Below are 27,971 nucleotides of genomic sequence, written 5' to 3' on the forward strand. Positions count from 1 at the left end.
ATCAGTAAGAGTTACTAAAATGTATTTATTAATTATTGAAATTTATTAGATTATTCCAGAGACGGCTGTTGAAAGTTACGGACAAGGTGAATATTATGTGGAGTGCCCGAGTCTGCAAGCCGACGAGAATAAGTATAAAGGTAAGGCAATAAATTATAGTTGTAACTTAATGCCAGCGTGGCTGGAACGTCTTTCTTTGCGAAATTCGGTCGCTCTTCTCTACTCAGGTAGTTTTCTGCTTAAACTACTACTAATTTTTATTTAACATTTTATTTTATAATACAATATGAGAAATGGAATGGAAGCTTTGCCAGGTATGCCTGTTGCTCCTCGTACCGATACAAGAAAACCAACAGAGCTAAAGAACACAGCTCATTTTAGAGGTATTTCAGGTCTACTAGCTTCAACAGTTTTGGGAGCCTCAGACACTTTACCTTTTAGATTTATTTCTCCAATCCTCGATCTGATACTCCAGAAAATACTAAAAGTACGTCTTTGTGCTTATAATCCACTAAATTTAATACAATACATTCTAGTATAAAGATCTAGTCGCGATTTCATTATTTGATCCTGCGCTGACAGCTCGATTTTACGTCTGTCGCTTAATATACACTGAAAAAAAAATTAACTTGATTCGAGAGAAAAGTTCATGAACCAAGAAAATAATTTTAAAGAATTTCATTGTCTTGAATCAAGTAAAATTTCCTTAAATCAAGAAAAATTTATAAGTTCAAGAATTTTTATGCTCAAATCAAGAAGATTCAGTTCTTCAAAATTATTTACTTGATTCAAGTAAATTTTTTTTTCTGTGTAGTAATAAATTTTTTTCATTCTTTTTTAAATCAATATTCTAGCTGAAAAATCAAAGAAAAGGAAAATTTAATGAAGACCTTTTTTGTAAAGTATTCAATTTCCTAAAAAAAAAAGTCGCCTATCATTTTTTGATATCTTTAATATTTCGTCAAAAATAATAATAGAATTTTTAAAAAAGTTTATTATTTTCGGACAATTTGATGTTTGTAATGATGATAATAATAATAATGAGCGGGGGAATTACCACTATGGTCGATTTCTCTGGCCCAAAATGAGTTCGGATATATCGCAGAGTAATTTATACACAACCACTCATATAATACACTCAACTGTCGATTCTTAAAAACTTTCTCCGTTTTATTTTTTATTTTTCGTCTTGTTACAAATATAAATTATTTCAATCCATACTTTTGCCCATGAACTTTTGTTGCGTGTTGAATATAGTTTTAATTCTAGAGTACTTTAATTTAATTTTTATTATTATATTATATTAGTAATTACCGAATTAAAAAACAAAACCAAAGTAATATTGTTTATTGTTAAAAAAGAAAAAATAAAAACGGATTTTCTCCCACGCTGAATTGTAAATGGTGTACGGTGTGCACCTGTCGGAAGATGCAAAGCCCGCTGGTGATTTGGAAGGACGTCGACTCCCTCACGCAGCAAAAAAAAAATGAGAAAAAGAAAAAAAGTAAACGCCTGAGTCTCTCTACCTATAAATGTCTGAGTGTATAGACGGTGAAAGACCGAGTAGAGAAAGATTCGGGGATAAAAAAATGGCAAAGTGAAAAGGACGAAAAAAGGATCGCCCTAGAACCCACCAAAGACGCAGACACAAATAAATAACAAAAAAACGTTAATAATAGAGAGCATCGGCGGGAGCTGAGACTTAGGAACTGAGACTACTCGAGAGTGAGGACTGAGGAGATTGGGATTCGAGCCGAGCAAGGCAGAGGGCTGGAGGAGGACCGAAAAATGATGAGGCCAGAGACTCTGCTAGCTGGTTTAGTCCTTATATTTTGCTTTGTCTCAAGGCGAGCAAACTACTAACTACAAACTATACTGCTCTTATTTTATAAAATATCCGTCCCCCGACCTCTCGATTTTCTCCCGCTATGCTCAGACAGATCAAATTCACAGACTCGATCCCAATAATCCGAATAGCGGCAGAAATTGAGGTTGAGGTATATCTCTATAGAGACCAAGAGACGGAGAGCCACTGGTATTTGTCTACACCGCAATATCCAAGTTTACGTACCAATACCCACTGGCAACCCACGTGTCATTTACCGACATCACTCCACTCTATTCTATTAACGTTACAGTTATTACCCCGTCTATTTATAATCATCACCTGACTGATAGATTGATAATAATGCACAACTAAATCTCATCTCCAAGTTAATCACTTCATTGATCAGCTGATTACTACACGGAGAAAAAAATTTTGCTATAGGAACTCTATAGTACAGTCAACGCTCTCTGTATTGGACCTCTCTGTATTTGACCGCACGGAAAAAAGTAAACTGTAATAAATAACAGTCGATATATAATAAGTAATGATCAACTGCTAAAAATTACCATTTCAAACAGTAAAATCGTGATTTTACTATTCACTATATAATATTTACCATTTAAACGTTACAATTTACTCTTTACATGGAAGAAAATACTATTTCAAATAGTAATATTCGCTATGTAAATGTCTACAATGTTAAAGTATAATAATTAAGAATTCAGACTTTGATATTTAACATTTCGTACCTAAAAAATGATCTTATGATATGTAAAAAGTATAAAATAAAGTTAGTAAATTTCTAATACAAGCAACGTCAAAATTTACAAAGTAAAATGGTAAATTTTAAACGCAACGCTAAAAATCAAACTGCAATTATTGACTTGCTTGGACTGGTAAAATGTATATTTTAAAAGTATAATTTTTACTGTTTGAAATGTTAAATTCTCCCAGAGTGAGACCCCCTTCTCTTTCATCTGAGTTCCCCTTCTCCTCATAATATGGACTATATATTGAAATGGCAATTTTTACTGTTTGAAACTGTAATTTTTAAAGATGAAAGAGTCGTTATTTACTATAGTGACAGCTACTAATCACTTATTTTCGATATTAAATTATAAATTGTGGCTTTTATACTTACTACATTAAGTTCTGTAATATTTATATTTTTGCCACCCCGATGTCCGCTTTACTGTTTGAAACTATAAAAATTAACCGGAATCCGAGTGAATATTACAGTTTACTTTTTTCCGTGCGCTCTCTGTATTTGACCACATTCTTCCTCTGTATTTGACGATTTTACACAGCTCTTATGGACAAGGACGAGTCAAATACAGAGAATGGTCCTGTACGGGCGAGTCAAATACAGAGAGCGTTGACTGTAGTTAGTTAGTTGTAAAAAGTTCCAGTAGGTTAACGTATTCTTATGGTAGCAATACCGTTTGGCTCCTGCAACTCTACATCATTGAGCTCTGAGAGCTAAACGTTATTTACCTCTCACAACTCTACAGGATCGTTCTGAGACTATAATAGTATATTACACACCTAGGGAAGTAAAGTAAGAAATGTCTCAGATCACATGCAATTGTTGGCCGAGGCGAAGCCGAGGTCAACAAACATGTGATCTGAGGCTTTCTTATTTACTTCCCGAGGAGTGTATACTATTTTTTTGTCCGACGAAGGCGGAAAGCGGCAACTTAGTTTAGCGCAGCGGGACGAAAGTTGCCACTTTCCGCCCGGAGGGCAAAAAAAAATTTTTGGCAGTCTGCTTAATAATTTTTTTTATGATTTAGCATTGATAATTTAATAAATAAATGCGGCAGAACGAATTTATATTGCCAACAATAATTGTATATGACAAATAAAAATAGTATTATAATAGAAATAAAATAATAATAGAATTTATATTAAAAATAAAAATTATTTGTAAAATAAAAATATGGTCGTCACAAAATTATCTTATTTTCTTAATTATATCAATAAATATTGGACATAAAATCACTACCGTATATGCACAAGAAAATATAAATAAACGAAAACAAATTTTATTTTGTTAAATGGGGTCTTTTTAATGTATTCCGATAACTTATTACTTAATATCACAATATATTCAACTAATAAATTAAATTAACAGTCACTACAAATGAACCTTGAAAAACCATAAGTACAAAACTGTTCTAACGAAATTCAATTTAAGGTAGTTGTAGCGTGATAGGCATTTCAACAGAAAATTATGAAATTTTTTTTATTGAAAGATAAATATATTAATAATTCACTACCAAAATTTTAGATCAATTGACCGCACCGTTTTTGAGTAATTAATTTTCGAAATTGCATCTTTTACACGTAGAGGTATAGAGAGATGGTAAAGTTAGTATGAAATATTTGGCCCACTTGAGTGGTACGGAAGATTTCATACTAACTTTACCATATCTCTATACCTCTACGTGTAAAAGATGCAATTTCGAAAATTAATTACTCAAAAACGGTGCGGTCAATTGATCTGAAATTTTAGTAGTGAATTATTAATATATTTATCTTTCAATAAAAAAAATTTCATAATTTTCTGTTGAAATGCCTATCACTCTACAACTACCTTAACAAAAAAAAAAAAAAAAAAAAAAAAACCTATTTCCTAAAATAAATAAACTAGAAACTTAATTGTCCTCATATATTTTTAATAATATGGATGAGTAACAAAATGATTCTGTTTGTCATTTTAGAAGGTTATTAAATATATCAGCGCAATCCACTACTGCGCAACGTAGAGCGCTCCCAACTATACCATTTGGCTCTGAGAACAATCCCGTAGAGCTCTGAGAGCTCAACAACATTGAGTTATAAGAACTAAATAACATTGTGTTACTGTAACTCTACAACGAATAGTAAACTGTGTATAGTTGTGGTAACTCTACAGTTAGGTTACCAGAACGAAATTTTTTTTTCCGTGTAACTTTATAACTCGATGATAAATTACCACGTGACTCCTCTGCTCTATAAATAATAAGTTATAATATAGAATTTAAATAAAATAAACTGATATAATCCGAATCAGAATCAGATAGGAGGAAATAGGCGTGACGATCCTCACCCTTGTCCTTGGAACGTGGTGCGTGGTATAGAACGTGGAACGTCAATTGTGAAATTAGTTTTTATAATTGTCTTGTAAAATTAGTTAGCTGTTGTCGAGGTTCTTCTTGTTCTTGTTGTTATTCCACCGGTTATTAAATTCAATTATTCTCCCTTTTACTTTATATTTCAGTACATTATTTTCATTGGTCTCTCAGCTCAACTTGAGACTTGAGTTACGCTCGGTAATTTATTTAATACAACTGCATTATTTTCCCGGTAGTTTAAAACAAAATGAAAAAATAAAAAATTTTTTTTAAAACTCAAGACGATTGAGCATCGTTAAATAATTTTGATAATACGTTCTACTTTATTTAACTAGTAAAACAATTTCAGGTCGTTAAAACCTCTACTTTACTCTATACGTTGTTACGTGTATATTTATAAATTACTAATGTAGTAATGTATGTAATATAATTACTGATTACGATTACAAGTGACCAATCGAAACCTCCGATGTAGAACACGTAATGGTAACGACTTACTCCATACTCATGTGTAATGCTTAATGTTTAATCTTTAATATATGTTAGAAGACTACTACTGACAATGAGATTACATATTATTATTTTAGTATCAATATTCTTTCACTGTACAAGACGCGGGAGTAAAAAATAATAATTTAAATAAAAATGCCCTTGTAACAATAGCGAAAAAATAATTTATTATTATAATTGCGAGGCCGTCTGGTGAATTGCATAAAAATAATATATTAAATAAAATATGACATTAAAAATTGACAAATTAAAAATTTAAAAAATAAATAAATAATTTTAACCTCTCGGTTATTTTCTCAAAAGTCCTGTCGCGAGTGCTGAGACCGAGACGGAAGTGGGTCAGTGTCACGATCGCCAATTTGCATCGTCTTTTAAACCGTGTACCAACATTGTTAAATAACTACCTTTGCTCAACAATTCAACTCTCTGATATTTATATATTTTAAAATTTCAATTTTAAATTCAATTAACGCACTTGATATTAAATTTTACACTGATAGAAGGATTTCTTACTATTTAAAAAGATTTCTTTGTATTTAAGAAATCATTTCTTAAACATCATTTTTTAATATTTAAAAAATATTTCTTAAATACAAAGAAATATTTCTTAAATATTAAGAAATATAAATACTAAGAAATATTTCTTAAATACAAAGAAATATTTCTTAAATACTAAGAAATATTTTTTAAATGCTAAGAAATCCTTCTATCAGTGTAGAAAATTGTTTAACCAGTTCTAAGACAAATTTTTACTGACAATAATTATTATTAAGCGTACGCAGTAAATTAATAATGAAATTTCGTTATTTGCTGGTTACTCAATAATAATAATAATAATGTGTATACGCGTACGTGTACCGTCAATCAATAAAATTAATTAAATGGCCATTAATTAAATTTCTATCAAACAGCCGATTTACTCGCGCATCGTATCCGGTACTCGAGTAAACTTTAAATAATGGAATGTACGTAGACGAAACAAAAATAATAATAATTATTACTACTACTTCTCAAACATAGAATACACGTGTGCGAGTGATATTGATTTGCATATGATAATAATAATCAAAATGATTCAAGGTGAAGATTAATTACCGGGTTTTTAAATGAAATAAAAAAAATAAATCAAGCCGGGATGTGTTTGTATTAGTGTTACAGCAACCGCGACGGTCATCAACATCTTGCTGTAGTGTAGCGGGTTGTTGGCTAAGCGGGAGCGATACGAGTAGTAAACGATCCACACTACACATTGATACACCTTACACACCGTTTACTTTTACTTGCCGTCGAGATCGAGAGTGAACGAGCGAAAAAACGGCGCTTAGAATAACAGAGTAAGAGGAAGAAAGAGAAAGAGTATGTATTCTGCTTGAAGATGACGAGGCAGCTGGTTTCTGATGGGAAAAATAACCGAGAGATTGTAAACGGTTTATTTTGTTTAAACCGGCATCGGCAGGTGTTTTTTACTCTTTTTGTTCGGGCCATTGTTCCGACTCAATTAATAATTGTTCGTTTTATTTTTTTTAGCAAAAGTTATAAATTACTAAATTAGTATCTTACTTGTACTGGATAATAATTAAATTAAATTATTAAATATATATCTTGTAATACAAACTAGTACCGCGAAAAATAATCGCGAGTATTAATGTAAGAGTCGAGTGTAAAAAGAGAATAATAAGAATAGAATTATAAAGACGGGCATTGACAGTAAGTGTCGACGAGCTGAGTCTTGACCTAGGACACGCATAGCCGACCGCGACGCAGTCATAAGAGTTACAAGCTCGTATGCGTTTAGCGCTTATTTTATTTGTTTATTGCCTTCAATCGATTTATGTAATTAATGTTTTTACAAGTAAGTTTTTTTTTTTTAGTTGTGAATGTCAGCAATCTTTGATCTCATTCATTGTCAGTTTTATTTAAATTTATATATTAAGATAAAGATTCAATGGCACTTTACATATAATGTGTCATTGTTCGGGAGGAAAAATTTATATATTTTACGGTTTTTTAAATTTTTTGAGCCAGGTCAATTGTGGGTGGACGCACAAAGAAACCGCTTCCTGTCGAATCTGATATTTGATAAAAATAAAAAAAATAAAATTTGTTCCCGGATATTGGTCAGAGATTTATTTTTAAAAAATATTTTCAGTGAATTTAATCCGGGTTATATGCACACGGGTTTTCTTTGTTTAACCGGAAAATAAAGCCCTGTTATTGAATACCTGATGCATGAAGCCAAAGTCGAAGTGCAACGTCCACAAACAAAGGCTGTCTTCGTATGTATTCGCTTCCACTTCCGATTTTAATGCCCGGTTATCAACTAAGAAAGTATTTTTGCTAAATTATATATTATTATTATTATTATTATTATTATTGTTATTACCTACTGTATGTAGGACTCGATAATTATCGGGTTTTATTTTATTTCAGTTAGCCAAGCTCTGACGTGTAATCGTGTCATGATAAGTGAGTCACTAATAATTAAATTAATAGATAAATTAATATTGATAGTACTTTTTTTTTTTATTATTTACTATGGAAAATAGTTTTGGGAATAAGAATAAAAAAAACTTTGTGAAACACGGTCATTTTAATCGATTCAAGGATACCACGAGGTCTCCACGTCGATTTAGTATCGCTTTATTCCCTTGCGGATAGAAATACATGCCGCGATTCAATCATCTACGTCCGTTTTCCTCTTAGTCCGGCTATTTTATATTATATTTTTTAAATAATTTGAATAAAGTTAAGTAAACTGAATAAATTATAATTATTTAAAAGTCATGATCATCTGAGAACAGAATAATAAATCAAGTTTGCGTTTGTAGTTTTTTTTTTTTCTTTTTTAAGTGTATCCGTTTTTATTTAAAATTCTCATTGGAGGACGCGGTCAGGTCAACAAATACTAAATACTAAATTTAATCGTTTTGAACGAGCTACAAATGTCTAGTGTCGACTTGTAAATTCTTTTTTTCAACTCAATTTATAAACTTGGAGAAATAAAAACGACCGTAATGTCGAAAATTGAATAGATTTCTCAGAATTATTAAAAATGATGCAATAGAAAAATTATATTTTTATTAAAAAAAAAAAAAAAAAAAAAAAAAAAAAAAAAAATTGAGAACATCTGCTGTAAAATTAGTATTGTAACGGTTTAAAGGGCAATTGTGGTTTTCGCGAATATTTTGAACACTTTATCCTAACGCGTGATTTTCATACTCGTACTGACACTCAAGAGGATTACAGTCGCGTGTACGCCGATTTATATTTAATGTAACGCAGTGTAATGTAAGAAATAACTTAAGTGGCGAAGAGCTGAGAGAAAGGAAAAGAAAGAGACGAAAGACCAACGACAAGAAATGTTTTCTGGTATTATCATTATTATTATTATTATTATTATTATTATAAATGTATGTGTTGTAAAGTTGAGGGTCGATCGAGTTCCGAGAGCATGTGAACGGAAAGGCCCCCTGGAATATCATCGACGACGGCAGCTGCGAACTGAGGCCAACAAAAGGCGCCAACCACTGGCACACACTTTGGTATACGTACTAAAACATAACTCAAACTCTGCAAAACCCTCCAAGTACTCTACGTGAGACTCGGAGCTTCCTTCCGTTTAAATTCCAATGCTCCAGATACGTCAAAATTTCTCTAAAATAATTTTAAAACTTCTGATAAAAGAAAATTATAATTATAATTTTAATAAAAATTGAGTACAGCTGCGTGTGGAATGTGCAAACGGAAAAACTTCCGGTGGTTGCCAGACTAACCGGCTCTAGATACTCTGACCACCATTGATAGCTTATCTACTCGGTATTGCGCAAATATTTTTACGTAATACGTAGTAACTTCATACAACACGCATAATTTTTTTTTCTAATTGTTCAACACAAATAATAAATATAAATTCACTCTACTATATATATAAATATATTTTTTCATTTTTATATTTATAATACCAAGCCTTTGTAATAAAAGTCGGTGCTCCATATTTATAAAGAGTTTTTGTAAAGTGCATAAAAAGGCATGAATAACCGTCTTTTCTTTTGTGATGCTCGGCATAGAAACTCAGAATCGAGTAAGAAAAAAATATCACGAAACTTTGGAATATTTAAAGAAAATACTCGTAAAAAAAAATATTATATTGTATTATATTAAATGTAATAGCAAGTGCGTATGTAAGTAAAGTACAAAGGTAAGTAACTCCTCCTTCTTCCTTGAAAATTTTTAATTTGCTGCGGTTAGCCTTGCGGTTATCGTACAAAAAGTGTTATTGCAGTAACAAAGTGTATCGGCAAAAAGCAAAAAGTACAATAAAGTCGAATTATTTATAAATTTCGTGAGAACATATGCCCGAGAGTTTTATCAAGTTATTTTGGTGTGGTTGCTCCGAAAAGGGTTAGATGAGCACACGGAGGAGAAATTCACCACTTTATTACTCGGTGTATTGTCTAAATAATAATAATAACAACAATAATAATAATAATAAACAAAGAGACTCGTACTCTCTCATTCATTATTTTTCGTTTATTCTTCCGAGAGCTGTACAGAGGACCAAAAATATAAATATAACAGAGTTTAATTTAAAGAGAGATGGAGAGAAAAATCCGAGGGATGCTCAAGAACAACTCAAGAGAATAAACTAACACATCTCGGTGCCATGTGTCGCTGCCAGTAACTTTCTCAGCGCAAAATAGAAAAATAAAGTCGAGTTTAAGCGATGTGAAATATTAACTCGTGGGTACGTTAATAAATTTGTTTTTCTTTTATCGTCGCCTGCTTAGTAGAATAAAATAAAATAAAATTATGTGATATGATCCGATAGAGTGAGGATCTTTCGATGCAAATAATGTTAAGTGAGCATTTACGTCAAGTTTAATCTTTAATACTTGCTCTAGAGTATAAAAAATAAAAGCAACTGTACGGGTATGGGTCCGCGTTTAGTTTTTAAGAGACGTCTGGCGACAGAGACACTCATCGCAGCTTCCGGTAGCCAGAGACGAGAGACGAAAGACGAAAGACGTGATTACGATACAGAATATATTTAATAAATACGAATCTAGAGTTATTATTCGTGTTGTGAGGGAGAAAAATCGAGAACAAGTAGCCAGTTAAACAATGTTGTTACATATACATTCAAATAACCAACTACAACTAGGCACATCCTCATAATGGAACCGCGTATCAACTGGTTGCTGCTACAATAACTAATAAACACCAGCGTGCTTAATTCTTTTGTACATTTATTTATTTTATTGATATTATGATGGGTTGATAAAAAAAGGACCGAGGCTTTGGGTTATTTGTTACCATTTTGCCGTGACATTTACCGCGTTACACGTCGACGTGACGTAAATCGGTCGCCATTTGCACGAGTGAACTAACTTGCAAATAATGTCGACGTACGAGCGTGTAAATGGGATAGAAAGTAAAAAGTAACAAGAGAAGTTAAGTATGAACATATATATACCGTAAAGATGAATAAAATATAACACACACTATACATACACCTACGTATACAATAAGAAACCACGTGGCGACCAGCACAGGAAATAAGGACGTCCGTACTCGTATCTTCCGGACACTGAACTCAATAAGTCGAAAAAATATCTTTACTGATTAAAAAATTAATTTTTTTTAATTTGAATTAAGAAAATCATTTTTCATAAAGTTCAGGAAAATTTTATTGAGATGTGTGTATTTTTTGACTAGAGTGAACTGGTCAAGGACGCGTTTAATACCGAGGTCTACTTGGCGAGTTGAGAAAATCTAGATATAATCGATACCACGAGTAGAGTATGCGGTTCATTACTCGGTAAATACACAATATTATGTCAATACAATCATCGGGGTTGTTAATTAATTAGTTATTAGCTGTTACATAATACATAAAAGATAAAACCCCTAGACTATGACTATAACACATAATACCTGTTAATTCAAATGGACTGCTGGCAGAGCTAGTAGTATATATAGTAATACTGCGCCAAGAGAACTGAGTAAGTAATTAATTTTTTTATTAATGCCGACTAAGTGATTGATACAACCATCATCTCTATAAATGATGAATAATATATATTATAGATATCTGGGTGGTTTATTAGTTTAGCGCTCACCGATGATATTATTATACTATGTATTTATGAATAAGAGAAACTTGGATCTGTAGTATATGTATAGTGGATCCTAAATAAAAGTGACGAGCTATTTTTCAAGTATGAGAAGCCAAAGCGAACCGATATATATATAATATAATATAATGTAATATGAATGCCGAGCCCGTGTGACCATGACGATGATTCATATCCAGGTAAATCAAACTGGTTCCTCGTAACAGAGTGTTCTCTGGCTTTGAGAGTTTCGTCGTCCCGGAAACACAATACCCACGATATTCCATGAGAAAACTACCACTTCTCTTTTTCTCTCTCTTTTTGTATTATATTCTTTTATAGAACAGAATAGAAAGTACAAGAATTAAAAGTTAAAAAAAAAAAAATATATATAACACGAGGCTACCCCATAATTTTGAGTCCTGGTAGGGCGAAAAATCAAAGACGAGCAAGGGGAATAACATCTGGGAAAGTTTATAAACTTATACGGGAATTGCACTGGGTGCAGAGTCCTTCGAAGAGTTCGAGGTCGAGATAAAGATAAATAGATAGATATGTATGTATTCTTGGGAGCTCGCCCCTCGCTGCTCCATTTTATTCTTTTTTCTTGTGCAATTTTTTGCGCAGCTAAAATATTCAGTGGTAAAGTAAAGTACACGACCCGATAATCGATTTTATTTTAAGTGAATAAAAAAAAATGTAGTTTGGAGGTGAAGCAAAAAATAATTATTATTATTTAATATTGTTATAGCTGTGAGATAAATAAAATATTCAAAGCACAATGGGCCCAAACACAGTACAACTAATTTATTTGGTTCCCTTAAACCGTATTAGTATTCTATTCGGCATTAGACGGATAGGATGGAAGATAGAAGCTAAAAATGAAATAAAATAAAAATAGTGAATAAAATAATTCGAAAGGTTGTACGAGAAAGTGACAATAACGGACACTGAATCAAAGGAAACGACGTAAGAAGGTTGTAGACGGTGGTGGCGAACAATAACCAGAAAGAAGAAGGAGAGAGAATCACCTGAGGAACTGGGTGTGGAAGCGAGACCCTTGGAGGAAGAGGAGCAAGAGGAAACACGGGATTGGTCAATGGCACGCGTAATCGATTCTGCTTCCTCTTGTCTTTCCTCCCCCGCGCCTCATAATCCCTATCACTATCTCTCTATCTCTCTATTTGCCGTTTAATCACTTCCCAGCCATCCTATTCTCATATTATACATATTTATTACAACCAAGATATAATACAATATATCACACGTACGATTAACCGATATGTTTATATGACAAGAATTATTTATTAACTACTCTATCTTTAATTTCACGTCCGACTCTATGTACAAGGAATTTTTTCTCAATAAAAATTAAATAAAACTATCAGTTTATTTCGGAGTAATTTTTTTTTTGTCGTCTTTTCCGAGAAATTATTTTCTACACAAATAATTATCAGTTGTATATAAATATACTGAGAGTGTGTGTATAATTTTTATACTATTGCACAATACTGAGAAATAATAAGAAATAAATTATTTGTAGATTTTAAAAATGTTTTCCGGTATATGGCAACGGAATTTGGCTCCAATAAAATTATTATAAATAAGTTATATCAGATCAGATTGTACTTGAAAGTAAAATAATAATAATGAAATTTGTAATAAAATAAATAAGAGATAAGACAAGTTCTTATGGAGCAGAAAAAACTTGTCCTTGCTTACGGTCGTTTCTATTTATAATCTCACATAGAAACTTTTAAGAAAAAAAAAACATACATGTGCCATAGCGTGATTTTTAGTATTTAAAAGCGGAAAAAAGGCCTCAAATAAAATCAACTGTATTACATTAAAATAAAAAAATTTATCACTTGAGAATTACGACAGCGATCCCTATCGCTTATGATTATTATTATTGTTGGTGTAAGTGATGATTGTTATTATGGATCTGGGATTTCGGTTAATGATAGACAAAAAATTACAAATAATCGTTCATGGACCCATGTCAATTTGGGGATTGAAAAAGGATAAGGAATTAAACGAAATATAAAATATAGGCGGGCGATAAGGAGGGAGTAAGAGCCAGAAACAAAGGAAGCCGGTCCCAAAACTCAGGCCAAGCCGTGCCAGGTTTATTCAAAAGTCTGGGAACGCGATTTCGTTCGTTCTTTCGTTCGACCTGAGTAGTGTCCACGAATTTAGTCGGTTTCGAAGAATTTGGCCTCAAGAGTCTCGCCGTTTCCTCTCAAGGTTAACCCCCTTTTTTATTTCGTTATTCGTTATTATTATTATCATCATCATCATCGGCGAGGCAATCTTTTTTCTTTAAAAAAGTAACACGTAGCTCTCTCATTTTCTCGCTAAGCTCGCTACAGCAAGACCCGCCGACATACGAGAGACCTGAGACAGGAGTAGATCGAAGGCCGGCTATTTATTTGCAAGACAACGCCCGCAGCCTAAACTCATCAGCTTCAATTATATTTTTGCCTTCAAACAACAAAAAATCATCTAAACCAATTCTCAATAAATAAATATTTAAGCGTATAATAAATATCCAACACTTACAGGATTTTATTTTTAAAAAACTGCATCTGTAGCCACGACCTACGGCCACGCGTGCCATGACCTACTCAATTTCATAAATTCAACCTCCATTTTTAATAATTTTTAAAACAACTTTCTAAAACAAACTCCAGTTAACTTTATTTGTTTTTTTATAAATTTTATGCTCAGTTTTATTTTGGCGCCATTTTCAGTGCACACAGCTGCCATTTATATTTTAAGTGACTCCTTAAAAAAATTATCCAAAGCATCTGACAACTTTTCTTCCATTTTTTTTGAGTATTAATTTATTTTTAAAATAGAACCAAAAAATTGTCAGATTTTAGTGTTATAATTTTATTTAATTAAAATTATAACACACACAGAAAAAAACTGTTTTTGAATCAAGTATATAATTTTTAAGAATTTAATCTTCTTGATTAGAGTAGAAAAATTCTTGAACTAAATAAATTTTTCTTGAATTAAAGAAATTTTACTTAATTTTAGAATTTTTCGTCTTATTTCAAGTTAATTTTTTTTTTCAGTGCACTTGATAATTTTTTAACAAATAAATTATTATAAAAAAATAAAAATTGTATTTATAGAAATTACAAAAAAAAAAAATGAGTGTAATTTTTAAAACTAATTTTCTCTAAAAAATTTATTCACTGAATAAACTCTAAAATAATAAAATACATAATAATAAAGTTAACCAACATTTTTTATTTTTTATATCTTGCTTAATTTATTCAATTATTACTAAAAAAAATTTTTTTTAAATTGCACTGATAGTTTTTGAAGTTTTTAACAAATGAAAAAATTTTTTTTCCATTTTTTTGTAATAATTCTTTAATAAAAAAAATTTTTACATATCGGCTAACTTTATTTTCATATAAAATACTTGTTAATTTGTTATGAATAAATTATGACCAAGAAAATTAAATTTTAACATGTAGAATATAAAAATATTTGATAAAAAAAAAATGACGAAATGTCTGGCAATTTGAGTATCATTGAAAAATTTTTCCCGCCAGAAAAAAAAATGAGTCAGCTCGACAAAAATAAGCAAAGTATATAAGTATAGTCGGTAAGGTATTTAGACAAAGAAAATGAGTGCTCACCTTGACGGCCAACGATCTCAGCCACGTGCTCGCTGCTGGGTACGGGAACACATTCAGTCATGTTCTGGCTCTTCTTGGACCTGGCCTCCTCAAAGACGCTGGACGGCGTCGCCTGTAGGTCCGTTGAGTCGGAGTTGTTTCCGTTCCCTGGGCCAGCGTTGCCATTGCCCGTGCAGCCTTGGGTGCCCTCCGCGAGACTCAGCATCGAGAGCTCAAAGGCTAGTTGAAGGGCACGCTGTTCCTCCAGAGAGTTACCTCCGGCGCTGACGCTGCGGTCTATGTCGTTGAACAAACTCGTCGGCATCTTGCTTCACCTTTATTCTCTTCTCTTTCTTTAAATATATATATTATATATTATTCACACCTGCTATCACTCGACAATATCAATCTAATAATTATCGCTTTACGTTTTAATCACTGACACGTTTCAATTTGTCGTCTGATTATTGAGCCTTTTTTTTTTTTATTTTACTTTTATATCATATATATTAATATAACGGGAAGAGAGAAATAGTTGTAGTAAATTTCACACAAAGGATTTAAATCCTCAACTCCCACGAATACGACTGAGTGGTAAAATTGAAAAACGTCGAGACGTTTACAATTATCAAAAATAAATAATTAAAATTCAAACTTTGTATTTTTCTTTATTTGTCTGTTGGTAGTTGGTAAACGCTGTTAAACTGTCCTTGTAAAAAAGTCGACCAATCACGATCTTAAAATAAAAAGATGTAAGTAACAAAGTTGTTTTTTTCGATCGATCACTTTTTTAATAAATTCTTCTCGGTAAAAAGAATAATCAATAAAATATAAATACAAATAATAAAACACTTTTTTTATATAATTTATCTAGCACACTCGCGTGAATTTTCAGTAGTAATAATAATTACAATAAATTGTGTACTCAATATATTTATTTAGCACTTGTAATGAGTGCTCTAGACAAGTAGCTGTTAGTTGTAATCTTAATAGGATTATGGAATTTATAAATGCTCAACTTGGATGCAATTATAAGTTATAAATTATTAGTAGTCACTAATTGAGTAGGTAATAATTATTAATTGTAATAACAATGTATTACAACCGAGTGTTGGCGCGAGACTAAAAACAGATCGGCTTAACAATGTGTCTTAAATGTCGTGTATCGTGTTAGAGAGTTGAAAAAACAGACAGACGCTTCACGACTACCCTCTCGCTCTCGAGTGTCACTGCGACTGAGTACTGCGACGAACTGCGACTGCGGCAAGCTGCCGGTAACGGCCATGTGCCGGACGCCGGTTCTCCGAGCCCGGGATTGGTCCGATTCAGTCACGTGTTCGGTGTATTCCTGCCCCCACTCCTTACCCACACATCGACGCTCGGCGGCTGACTCTGGTGGTGTTGGCGCTCCTTCTATACACCGAGCAGCGAACAGCGAACAGCGAACAGCGAACCCTGCCCGAATATAATCCAGAGCCAGCACACATCTATGTATGTTCTCTCTGTATAGTATAGTACTATACTGCCGAGCATGTACCGAGGGGATAGGAGCCGAGCAAGTCAAAGCTCGACGAAACATAGACACGACACACATAAGACACAATACACGGTCAACACCGGCAGGGCAAACACCCGACACTAAGCCACTGTTGGTGTATTGCGTGTGTCGACACTTGCGCACCCGCTCTATGCTTTTACTCTCGTATGTGTAACTTGGTAATGTGTAATGTGTAATGGGTAATGTGTGTGTTCTCCCTTGCTCACTCAACCATCGCACGCTCTTATTTTCCGGCTTCTCACTCCCCGACACACGGCTCCCCATACGTCTTCCTCCCTTTAGCCTTTTTTTAAATTTTTATTTCTCCTGTTATTATTCTCTGCTATGTGCTCGTACCTACTCTCCTCTCTTTGCTCTTATTTTATTCTTCATTATTTTCTTCTTTATTTTCGACTCTCTTACGCATCATTTTTATCCTCTCCTTTTAAATTAATCCCGGCTCTCTCGCTCATTCGCATCTCAGATACCACATTCACTCCTTACATTTTTTTAACTTACTCTTAAAACGTTAGTTTTTACTTATTCGCGCGCTTTTTACCTTCTCTACTATTTGTTGAGAGTTTTAAGAGTAATATAAAAGTATATTAAATTCGACAGTTTTATTTACTGATGAAAAAAAAAAAAATAACTTTATTCAAGAGCTGAGATAATTATTTTTAAAAATTACACACAGAAGGATTTGTTTATAATTAAAAATATTTGTTAATATTTAACAAATCATTTATTTGAGACCACTTTTTAGTATTAAACAAATATTTCTCAGTATTTAAAAAGATTTATTAAATACAAATACAAATCATATTAAATACTAAGAAATATTTGTTTAATACTAAAAAGTCGTCTCTAATAAATGATTAGTTAATTATTAACAAATATTTTTTTATACAAATAAATCCTTCTATCAGTGCATTTTTTATCAAGTTGAAAAATTCTTCCATTAATCAATTACAAAATTATATCCACGTTAATTTATATATAAATATCATTAAAGCTTCAAAGAGATTTAAATCCACTGCATGTTTGCATTATTATCATTTTAATGTAAAATAATTTAAATTTGAATTTAGTTCAATAAATCACATCATTATTGTATAATTATCATCGGGTTGTTAATTATCATTATGATAGTAATTAATAAATGATTGATATTGATACTTGGTAAATTTTAATTATGAGTTCTCGATCGTTTTGTTAGAGATTGATTGTTTAAGAGTAATACTTTTAACAATAAATAATTAATGATAGAATAATGTGTATAAAGTTACCTCTTTGATAACTTTGAAAGACGTCGAGCTGATATATTCTATCCTAGACTATTAAATTATATTATACCGAAAATCTACAGCGTTGAAGTTTATACGTTGAATTTCGGTAATTGGATCGCTCTTCAGATAATTTACAGACCAAATTCCGATAATGATGTTCTGCGAACGCCAATTAAAGTCTGTTAGCTCGAGCCAAAAAATCATTTTTTTTCACCCAAACTCTAAATAGACCACCGAAAAATTCTAATTTCATTTTTTATTTCAGAGTTTTGCTGCTCAGTTATTTGCTAATTAGTAAATACTAGAAACAATAAATAAAACTTTTGAATTTAAAATTGGCAAGTACTCCATCTGCAAATAGAAAACTTTTACTTTTTAAATATCAAATATTAACTATTTAGTTGCCGCAAAAGTATAAAAACTACTAAAGAACAAATTTAACGATTTACATTTGAATATATTTCTGAAACTAACCCAACACCTGCCTGTCCAAATTCCGGATACTTTTCACTAGATATAATCAGCACCGAAAACGTTCAACACTTGTGTAAAAAAGTTTCTCCGCATCCACAGTAACAGATGAGAAATGAGAGAAAGAAACATTAAATTTTTTAAAATTTGCTAAGCTACAGTTTAACGTCTTATGTCTTGTCTTAAAATTATCTACACCATTGTATTTACTTTTTTTTTCATTTTTCCCAGTCATGGCTATAATTAGACTCGCCTCTCGCCTCGTAGCCGTTGATTTTCAACGATTACCTTTCCAATGACCGCTTAGAGCGCCCGAATTTCAGCTCCAAGTGATCTGTCAGATGAATTTTAGATTATTTATCCGCTAGATCTTTTTAAAAACTTAAAATTACATTTTTATTAATACAAATACAAACAAGTACATTTTAAATTGAAAATAATATTATTCGAAGTTTCTAGAAACATATTTTAGGACGTAAATAAGTACTTGAGACTAGAATATTTTGATAATAACAAGAAAAGGAATAGTAATTTACCTGAGACAAGTGTGCATTAGTATCGATTTAAATAAATTCTAGGAATTAAGAGTTCATCTATTGCTTAGTATAATTGAATTTTAATGACAGTTTTTTTATAAATTATCTAACACGTGTTGTTATTCAAAAAATAATTTTTTGGGTGATAAAAATGTACACTAAAAAAAAAAAAAAAAAAAATTTATTAACAATAAAATCCCGAATATAAAATATTTTTTGTTGTAAATTTCCATTGAAGCAGAACATGAAATTGTATGGACTATGAACTAAAGTCTCCGAACTATGGACATTTGGGTGTTGCCAGTGTCCCTCGAGCCTCAGGTAAAAATTTCAGCAAATCCAGGCAATTCATAATAGACCTCGTAGCTCAAAGTGCCCATCAATGCCTCGAAAAATGGTCTCGGTATTTAGGAATTCATAAGACGGTATTTGTTAGTGATGGACAACCGCTTTTCATCGTACACCTAGATCTATCTTAACTTTTACTTCTATACTTCTATTTATTTCTATATTTTTCAATGGTATAAAGATGGCCACGTCAGTTTACTCGAATAAGAAAACTACAACTACAACTACGCACAGTAGTTTAAGAATAGAGAAGGTATACATGAGTAATAGAGACCGACACTATTGTATTGTATATATACATCGGTACGAAACTCTCTTAAGATTTTCGACTTAAAGTCTAGTGTAATGGTACAGCGAAAAGTTTTGTATTGGATAGGATAAGAGTAAAATGAGTAAAACCCATAAAGTAAAGTACAGCAAGGAGAACGAGCCATACATCCAAGGCTGTCAGTACCGTGTGCCGGTTTCGCCTCAAGCACCTGCCTTACCCATGTACAAAACTACTCACTCTGTCTCTCTGCATCCATTATTTTTCAGCCCCGCTGTCTGATAATAGACGTACCAACCATTTCGTCTCATTCTCATCCTCTCCTTTATTATCATAATCGTGCAGACAACGGAGAGCAAACTACATCAGCTTCTTCTTACTCTATTTCATTAATCGGGTGGGTGGTACTACTATTTACTTTTACCTTCAATTATAAAATTTGTCACGTTTATAAATTAAACAATTGTTCTCTACACAAAAAAAGGTTCACTTGAGCCAAGAATAGTATATTACACTATTAGGGCAGAAAATTTGAGATTTCTGCACTGCGCGCCATGATGCCCGAGGCGTAGCCGAGGGCATCACGGCGCGCAGTTCAGAGCTCTCAAACTTCTGCCCGTGTAGTGTATGCTATTTTTCTTTATAGCCGGTCGAAAGTACGTAATAGTATATTACACACCTGTGGCAAGAAAATGAGAAATGTCTCAGAACACATATATGTTGCCCGAGGCGAAGCCGAGGTCGACATATATGTGATCTGAGATATTTATTATTTTCCTGCCATAGGTTTGTATACTATTTTTCTGTCCGACAGAGGCGGAAAGCGGCAATTTCGTTTAGCGCAGCGGGCCGAAAGTTGCCACTTTCCGCCTGGAGGGCAGAAAAATATTTAATGTACTGCATCGAAATAGTATATTACACACCTAGGGAAGTAAAGTAAGAAATGTCTCAGATCACATGTAATTGTTGGCCGAGGCGAAGCCGAGGTCAACAAACATGTGATCTGAGGCTTTCTTATTTACTCCCCGAGGAGTGTATACTATTTTTTTGTCCGACGAAGGCGGAAAGCGGCAACTTAGTTTAGCGCAGCGGGACGAAAGTTGCCACTTTCCGCCCGGAGGGCAAAAAAAAAATTGATGCCTGCCCCCGACATTTGCGGCACAAGCGAAGCGAGTGCTAATGGTCGGGGGGGGGGGGGGGGAAGGCATCAAATACAAAAAAATTAATGTAAAATCAAATAAAAAATAATTAACAAACATTTTTTTTGAAAAATTTTTAGATTAAATAAAACTGAAATTTCTTGAAATCAACAAACATAGTAAAGATTATTCTCGGTTAAAAAAAAAAAAAAAAAAAAAAAAAACGAGCATATTATCTGAAAATTAACAATAATTAATAAAAATTATATTAAATAGTTGTTACTGCGTACATTTTTCTAAATAATTCATTAATTAAATAAAGTTGATCCATTTTACACACGTCATTGTCAAACTGAATCTTAGTACAGTACAACCTGGTTATAAGTTACATCGGATGATCTACTCACTCTTACGGCAGTTATATCTTTATCTATATCTCCATTTAAACATAAAGTATTTCATGTAAGTAGAAGAAATAAAGAAATATAACCAAGTTGTATTGTACCATCAATCGTAAATGATCAGCGTAAACAAAACATAGTTAGTAACAAATGACTAATGTCAGTCGCGGTAACGAAAGCATTTTATGCTCCCGCTGTTATAGAGAGCGAATGTGTAGCTTTACCATTGCACGAATCTTTAATTTTCTGCATCGAAATAGGTGCAAAAGATGCGTACTTTCGACCGAGGTATAAAGAAAAACATTTTTTTTGCTCGACGGGCAGAAAGCGTCAACTTTCGGCCCGCTACGCTAAACGAAAGTGCCGCTTTCTGCCTTCGTCGAGCAAAAAAATAGTATACACTCCACGGGAAGTAAATAAGAAAGCCTCAGATCACATGTTTGTCAACCTCGGCTTCGCCTCGGCCGACAATTGCATGTGATCTGAGACATTTCTTAGTTTACTTCCGTAGGTGTGTAATATACTATTCTTTCTAATTATTTTCTTGAGCGAAAAAAAATTTTTTCTTTATACCTCGGTCGAAAGTACGCATCTTTTGCACCTATTTCAAGACAGAACGTTAAAGATTCGTGCATTGGTAAAGCTACATATAACAGTGGCAGCATAAAATGCTTTTTCTGCCCTCCGGCCGGAAAGTGGCAACTTTCTGGCCGCTGCGCTAAACAAAGTTGCCACATTCCGGCTACGTCGAGCAGAAAAATAGTATACATACCTTGGCCAGTAAAAAGTAAAGCCTCAGATCACATGTTTGTCAACCTCGGCTTCGCCTCGGCCAACAAATACATGTGATCTGAGACTTTTATTATTTTACTGGCCTAGGTATGTAATATACTAATCGTTACCGCGACTGATATTAGTCATTTGTTACTAACTATGTTTTGTTTACGCTGATCATTTACGATTGATGGTACAATACAACTTGGTTATATTTATTTCTTTCTTTCTTCTACTTATATGAAATATTTCATATATAGATAAAGATATAACTGTCGTAAGAGTGAGTAGATCATCCAATGTAACTTATAACCAGGTTGTACTGTACTAAGATTTAGTTTGACAGTGACGTGTGTAAAATGGATCAACTTTATGTAATTAATGAATTATTTAGGCGCGCAGTGCATAAATCTCAAACTTTCTGCCCTAATAGTGTAATATACTATTTTTTGACACAAGAAATTTCACTTATTCCAACAAAATTAATTCTCTTGCTTTAAGAAATACATATTTTGATCCAAGAAAATTTATTTAAGTCAAGAAAATCTTCCTGTTTTGAATCATTTTTTTTCATTCAATATGTATAATTGCACGATAAAATAATATAAAATGGATATCAAATATTCAAGAGAAAAATTTTCTCAAGGTAAGAAAATTTTTTCTCAGCTAAAGTAGGTGGCGCTACTTCCCTATAGTATCTAAAAATCTTGATCAAATATAAAAATTTATTGTATCAAGTATTTATGATAATTTGAATTAAGAAAAAATGACTTCCACCAAGAATAGAATTTCAAAAAAAATTTTTACTTCGGTCAACACAACTTCGGTCTTCCTTCAGGCACCCGAAAATTTTCTTGAGCCAAGAATTTTGTTTTCCAGTCAAGAAATTTTTCTTTTTGTGTAGTACTGGTATAGATTGTTAATATAATGCATCCCTGAATTTTTGCATAAATTTTTACATTGAGTAAAAAATCAATCGACATGTAATATAACTGTGTAATTTATTTGTCTATTAATTTACTCAACTGTAAATAATATTTATATTTATGAATAGTAATATACTATTATAGCACGTGGTTGATAGAAGCCTTAAGGAGCTAATTGATAATGATAATAATAAATTTAAAAAGTTAAGGATTTATAGCAGGGGCTGATACTACCTCCAGACTTAACTAGGAACATTTATCTTAGTCAATCCCTTGGAAAGAAAAGAAAAGTTGAAATAAAAGTAGAATAAGAAGAGAATTTTTTTAGTTTCCGGAAAACTTCAAATATGTTGTATTGATAATTTAAAATAGATAAAATATTTTAACATATTTTTTGGTTTGATGTTTTATTTTGGTGGCGAATTAAACGAATGTTGTCGAGTGAGTGATTGATATCGAGATAAAGTTAATTAATGTAGACAATATAACATGAATATAGAGTGTTAAGTGACCAGCAAACAAATAACATTAAACGACCGGTGGATCGGCTGTCAGATTTTTTAACCCAGGCAACCGGTTACTCTGCAATCATTATCGTTATTTGCGAAACTTAAAACTCTCACATTCGAGTATACGGCGGGATAAATAACGCAACAAAGGATTTTAACTTTAATATTTATAAATGTAAAATCGATTTATTATTTTAATTCGATAAATTTTGACGACACAATTCGATGATTGATTTTTTAGAGCTAAATTACTGACTGTAAAACATTAATCATAATTTTTGATCGTAACAATTTTATTAAGCTGCTCCGAAAAATTTAAACGAGTCTTAATAATATGTATTTCATCATAAATTAATGGCTTTTGATTCGAGTAATCAGTTTTAAACAAGATAAAAGTTAATATCTACATAAAAATTTATTGATAAATATATAAGAATCCATTAGAAAAAAAGGGTGAATTCCTGAATTGATAATCAAGCCGTCAAGAAATGGCCAACCAAAAAATATAATTAATGATTTGGGTTCGGGTTCTTTTTATATTATTATACATAAATAAAATAAAATAAAATAAAATGTTAAAAAAAAAAAATCGATCTACAATAGACAGGATGTAAAAATCCACAGAGAAATGAAACACCGGAAATATTGAAGGACTCTTGATGCTTTCGTTTTTTCAAGGTCTCTAAAAATTACACAAGAGAAAAGAGAAATATCTATCGTTAGCAGTGGGCCACAAATCCAAGATGTATCTCATCAGGCATCGACGTGTAAATTTTTCACACACATTATACGTTCACATCTGCGGTACAGGCCCACATACAATAACTATTTCTTCATTTTATTAACCATTTCTTATTTTATTTTTATATTTCTCATTTCTCATTTTCAAACATCAGAGCTCGTGCTCTCGACAGTAACCAGTACACGCTAAATTGGTGGTCCGTTGTATTGAGGGAGAGGAGAAAGTCCCCAACACTCGATTACGGCACCCATCCACTGCGATTACGAGACTCAAAAACGTTATAGCATTAATATAACATTCTATACAGATTAAATAAATAATAACAATACAATGTAAATGGTATTAGTGTTATGTGTTAGCGTACAATCCATACTAGCAGATGCATACATATTTAGTAACCCCGATCTGAGCGCAAGAAAAATTAAAAAAAAAATAAAAACCCACCAGCTGTTTACCCCATATCGATCATAATCGATAACAAACATTACGCCACTCCATTAATAAAAATTATGTTTAATTTTCCGAAAGTACATTGACAGACTCGGATTCAAGTAGGAGAAATGGGAAAAAATGATAACCGACGTAACAGTTCCTCCCATTTTTAAATTTCTACCAACACCCGGTGTGGTGATGAAAAACCTACCGGGCGCATACCTATTTAAGTTAAGCAGTACATAGCTAACCCAACATTACAGCTTACAGATAAATAAAAGGAAAGGAAAAAACCTTTCGACTGGCCAGGACGCATATGGCATGAGTTGTCGGAAATATCGCCCGAATTATGCAGATGTCACTCTCCGATATTTCACTTCCTGCGATAATATTTTTCTTTAAAAACCTCCACTGACATACAAAATTTAACAATAATTACACATTTACGGCAATTTTGGGTCAATATTTTACCTATATCTCATTTAGTATACGGAGAGAAATTTATAGGAACCTTTTCAAAAATTATGGGAATGGTTCCTATAATAAAATGATCATTATAGGCATCAATTCTATACTCATTATGGGAACCATACCCATAGTTTATTGGAAACGTTCCTATACAATAATGGAATAGCTCCAGTATATTATGGGAATGGTTCCTATACTATTAAAGAAACAGTTCCTATATATAATAGGAATGGGTCCTATAATATTATGGGAATGAAGCAAATAATAATAGAAAAAAGTTTATTTTCTTAATAATGAAGCAATCACTTCAAAAATATAAAGTAATTATTATATATTTTTTTGCTAATAAATTTTTTTTTTTTGTAAATAAAAATTGACCTTTCACTAGAGTGAAAAAATTTCTTTTTCATAATTTTTATTCACGTGTGTACTTAATCTTAAATTGTTTATTCCAGCTCAGTTATTATTGTGTTAAATAATATTGAAAAATATTGTAGCAGTTCTAAAGTTTTTCTAATAAAAGGGATATTTTCTCACTATACAATTAGAGGAGCAAAATAGATATGGAAATTCATTGTTTATTTTTACAATTTCATTTTATTTTTAAAGCAAATTATTTATTTACAATACATACGTTGAGCCGCGAAAATATGTGAAAATTTGGAATTTTAAAACCATTGAAAATTTTATTTTGTTTAAGAAATTTTTTTTTTTTTAATTAATTTTATTTTAATTTACAAACATATATACCATTAAAGATTAAAAAAATATCAACTGCTACAACTAATTAATTTAATAATAATAAATATTATTACTTACAACTTTTTTATCAATTTATATATTATAAAAAAAAGAATCATTTAATAAAAAAAAAAATAAATTCAGTTAAAAATAATTAATTAAATACCGAAGTTGTGTGAAAAAAATTACTCCAATATTATTAGGCATCATTCCTATAATATTGTGGAAATGGTTACCATAGTATTATAGGAATGGTTCCTATAATTATAGGAACCATTCCCATATTTATAGTAACATTTCCCAAAATTTAAGTAATCGCTCCTAAAATGATATAGGAAAATATTTCATTAAAATTATAGGAATGATTTCCACATTTTTCTCTCCGTGTAGGACAAATAATAATGTCTTGATGTTTTAAAAATAAAATATTTAATTGGGACCAACCATTGGCTGGTTTTAATCCATTTTCAAGAAGGCAAACAGAACTGAGATTGAAGACGAAAGATTAATATTTTATTTGGAGCAAACTGTTTCAATCGAGACTGGGAATAGCAAGGTAGTAAAAAAAGCGAGTTTAGCTGCTATTCAGTTGACAATGAGGGCTCGGCGTCCTTTACAAACTAAACGCAGACGAAGACGGGCCCGAAACAGCTGGTCGATCTTACATCGAGCTCGTCCTCGTGGTCCTCGATCCCTGAGAAACTAAATATAAAATAAAATATTAAGTATACAGGGTACTATAGATGTTTGAATGGATGGTAGTACCTGTGTGGTGTTGGTAGACAGAGTAAAGTAGAGAATCGACGAGGCAAGGTGAGAGACAGAGGACAGAGGAAGAGTGAAAATAAAAAATAAAAAATAAAAAATGATAAATAACAAAAAAGGAAACGGTACCACCTGGCGTACCTGGCTTATGCTGGTTACCTGAGACCTGAAAGCGACGCTTACCTGGGGTTACGCTTTTGTACGAACCGGAGCACCCGCACGATACGTTAAACTTAGCTGCAGGATACCAGACCTCCACAATCCTCGACAGACTGCAAACCTCGTCCATCTACTAAATTAGATCTTATACTTAGTTTTACATCTTTTATATTTATATTTATATCATACAATATTATCGATAAATAATGCTGTTATTGCTTAACAGAAAACATCAATAGAAAATATGTTTTAGGTAGGATCTTTATAAAATTTATTATTATTCCTCTTTTTAATTTGGTACGTGTCTATTAAAAAGGCTATCAAGTTTAATTTATTGATTTGTTTTCAGTAAAATAAATAAATATGAGGGTTAAGCTGTTGATACTGTTGTTGTTATTATAATTAATTGGTAATTGAATAAATAGGCTCACGTTTTTGGTTTTATTAGAGCGAAGATAAGGAAAAATATCCGTGTACTGGCAAAATTATCTTGTAACATCGAACGTCGGTTTAAAAGATCACGAAAACACATCACGCATCACGAAGCCCCAAATTAAATGATAATGAATGTTAAATTAGTTGAGGAGATGAGGTATTGGCTTGAGAGTGTGCAGTGGGCTTCTGCACGAACGAGTCGAGGAGCTGGAATAAAAAAAATAAAAATAAAAATAAAAAACAGCGGATTGAGGAATAAGTAATATCAGGTAAGTAGTCTTGGTATTAACTTTACTTGAAGATGTGGATGGTTATTCTTATATTCTTTTAGGCGCAAGCAGCAGTCACGCGTCTCAAGGTCAGAGATTTTCGAAACTGACGTACCACGGTGGTGATTATGACACGGGCGTGTGTGCATCGCCATCAACGGCACCCGGCATATCCAGCATGGCAGCTGCAAGAACACACTTGTCGTGTGCCAGATGATCTTTCGAAAGTCGCCTCCCTTCTACGCCAGCTAACTTGTATTACGTTAGAAATTATTTTCTTCGATCGCTCCGAATTCAATCGAGGATTTTTAAAATGATTTATTGAACGTGTCCGAGAACAATACCCGAGGGTTTATTTCCAAAATTATGCTGCAAAGTATCCTGTGAAATAAAGGGAGGATGGATGATCGAGGATTAATGGTGAGACTTTTGCCGAAGTGACAAATTTTATGCATGGAAAATTTCAAGGTAAATATAATATTGTAATATTCTTACCGATATTAGTTATATGTCAGCAGTCTCAAAGGCTTTTTACCTAGTATAGCTACCCATACGACTGC

The 27,971-nt window shown here is 32.2% G+C and overlaps 1 protein-coding gene and 1 long non-coding RNA gene across 2 annotated transcripts in view; one reads left to right on the top strand and one right to left on the bottom strand.

Moving 5' to 3' along the window:
- Window positions 1-15,707, bottom strand: part of LOC123258664 (RNA-binding protein MEX3B) — a 31,017-nt gene extending 15,310 nt beyond the window's left edge. Inside the window, exon 1 of the mRNA XM_044718813.1 lies at window positions 15,227-15,707. Coding sequence (XP_044574748.1) covers window positions 15,227-15,530 — 304 coding nt within the window. The 5' untranslated portion in view covers window positions 15,531-15,707. The remainder of the gene's footprint in view (window positions 1-15,226) is intronic.
- Window positions 3-27,920, top strand: LOC123258665. The gene is made up of 3 exons (XR_006508114.1): window positions 3-140; window positions 27,156-27,411; window positions 27,474-27,920. It is a non-coding gene; the product is annotated as an uncharacterized LOC123258665 (long non-coding RNA).
- Window positions 27,921-27,971: the final 51 nt, after the last annotated feature.

Source organism: Cotesia glomerata, linkage group LG2 (genome assembly GCF_020080835.1).
Source record: "Cotesia glomerata isolate CgM1 linkage group LG2, MPM_Cglom_v2.3, whole genome shotgun sequence".
NCBI lineage: Eukaryota > Metazoa > Arthropoda > Insecta > Hymenoptera > Braconidae > Cotesia > Cotesia glomerata.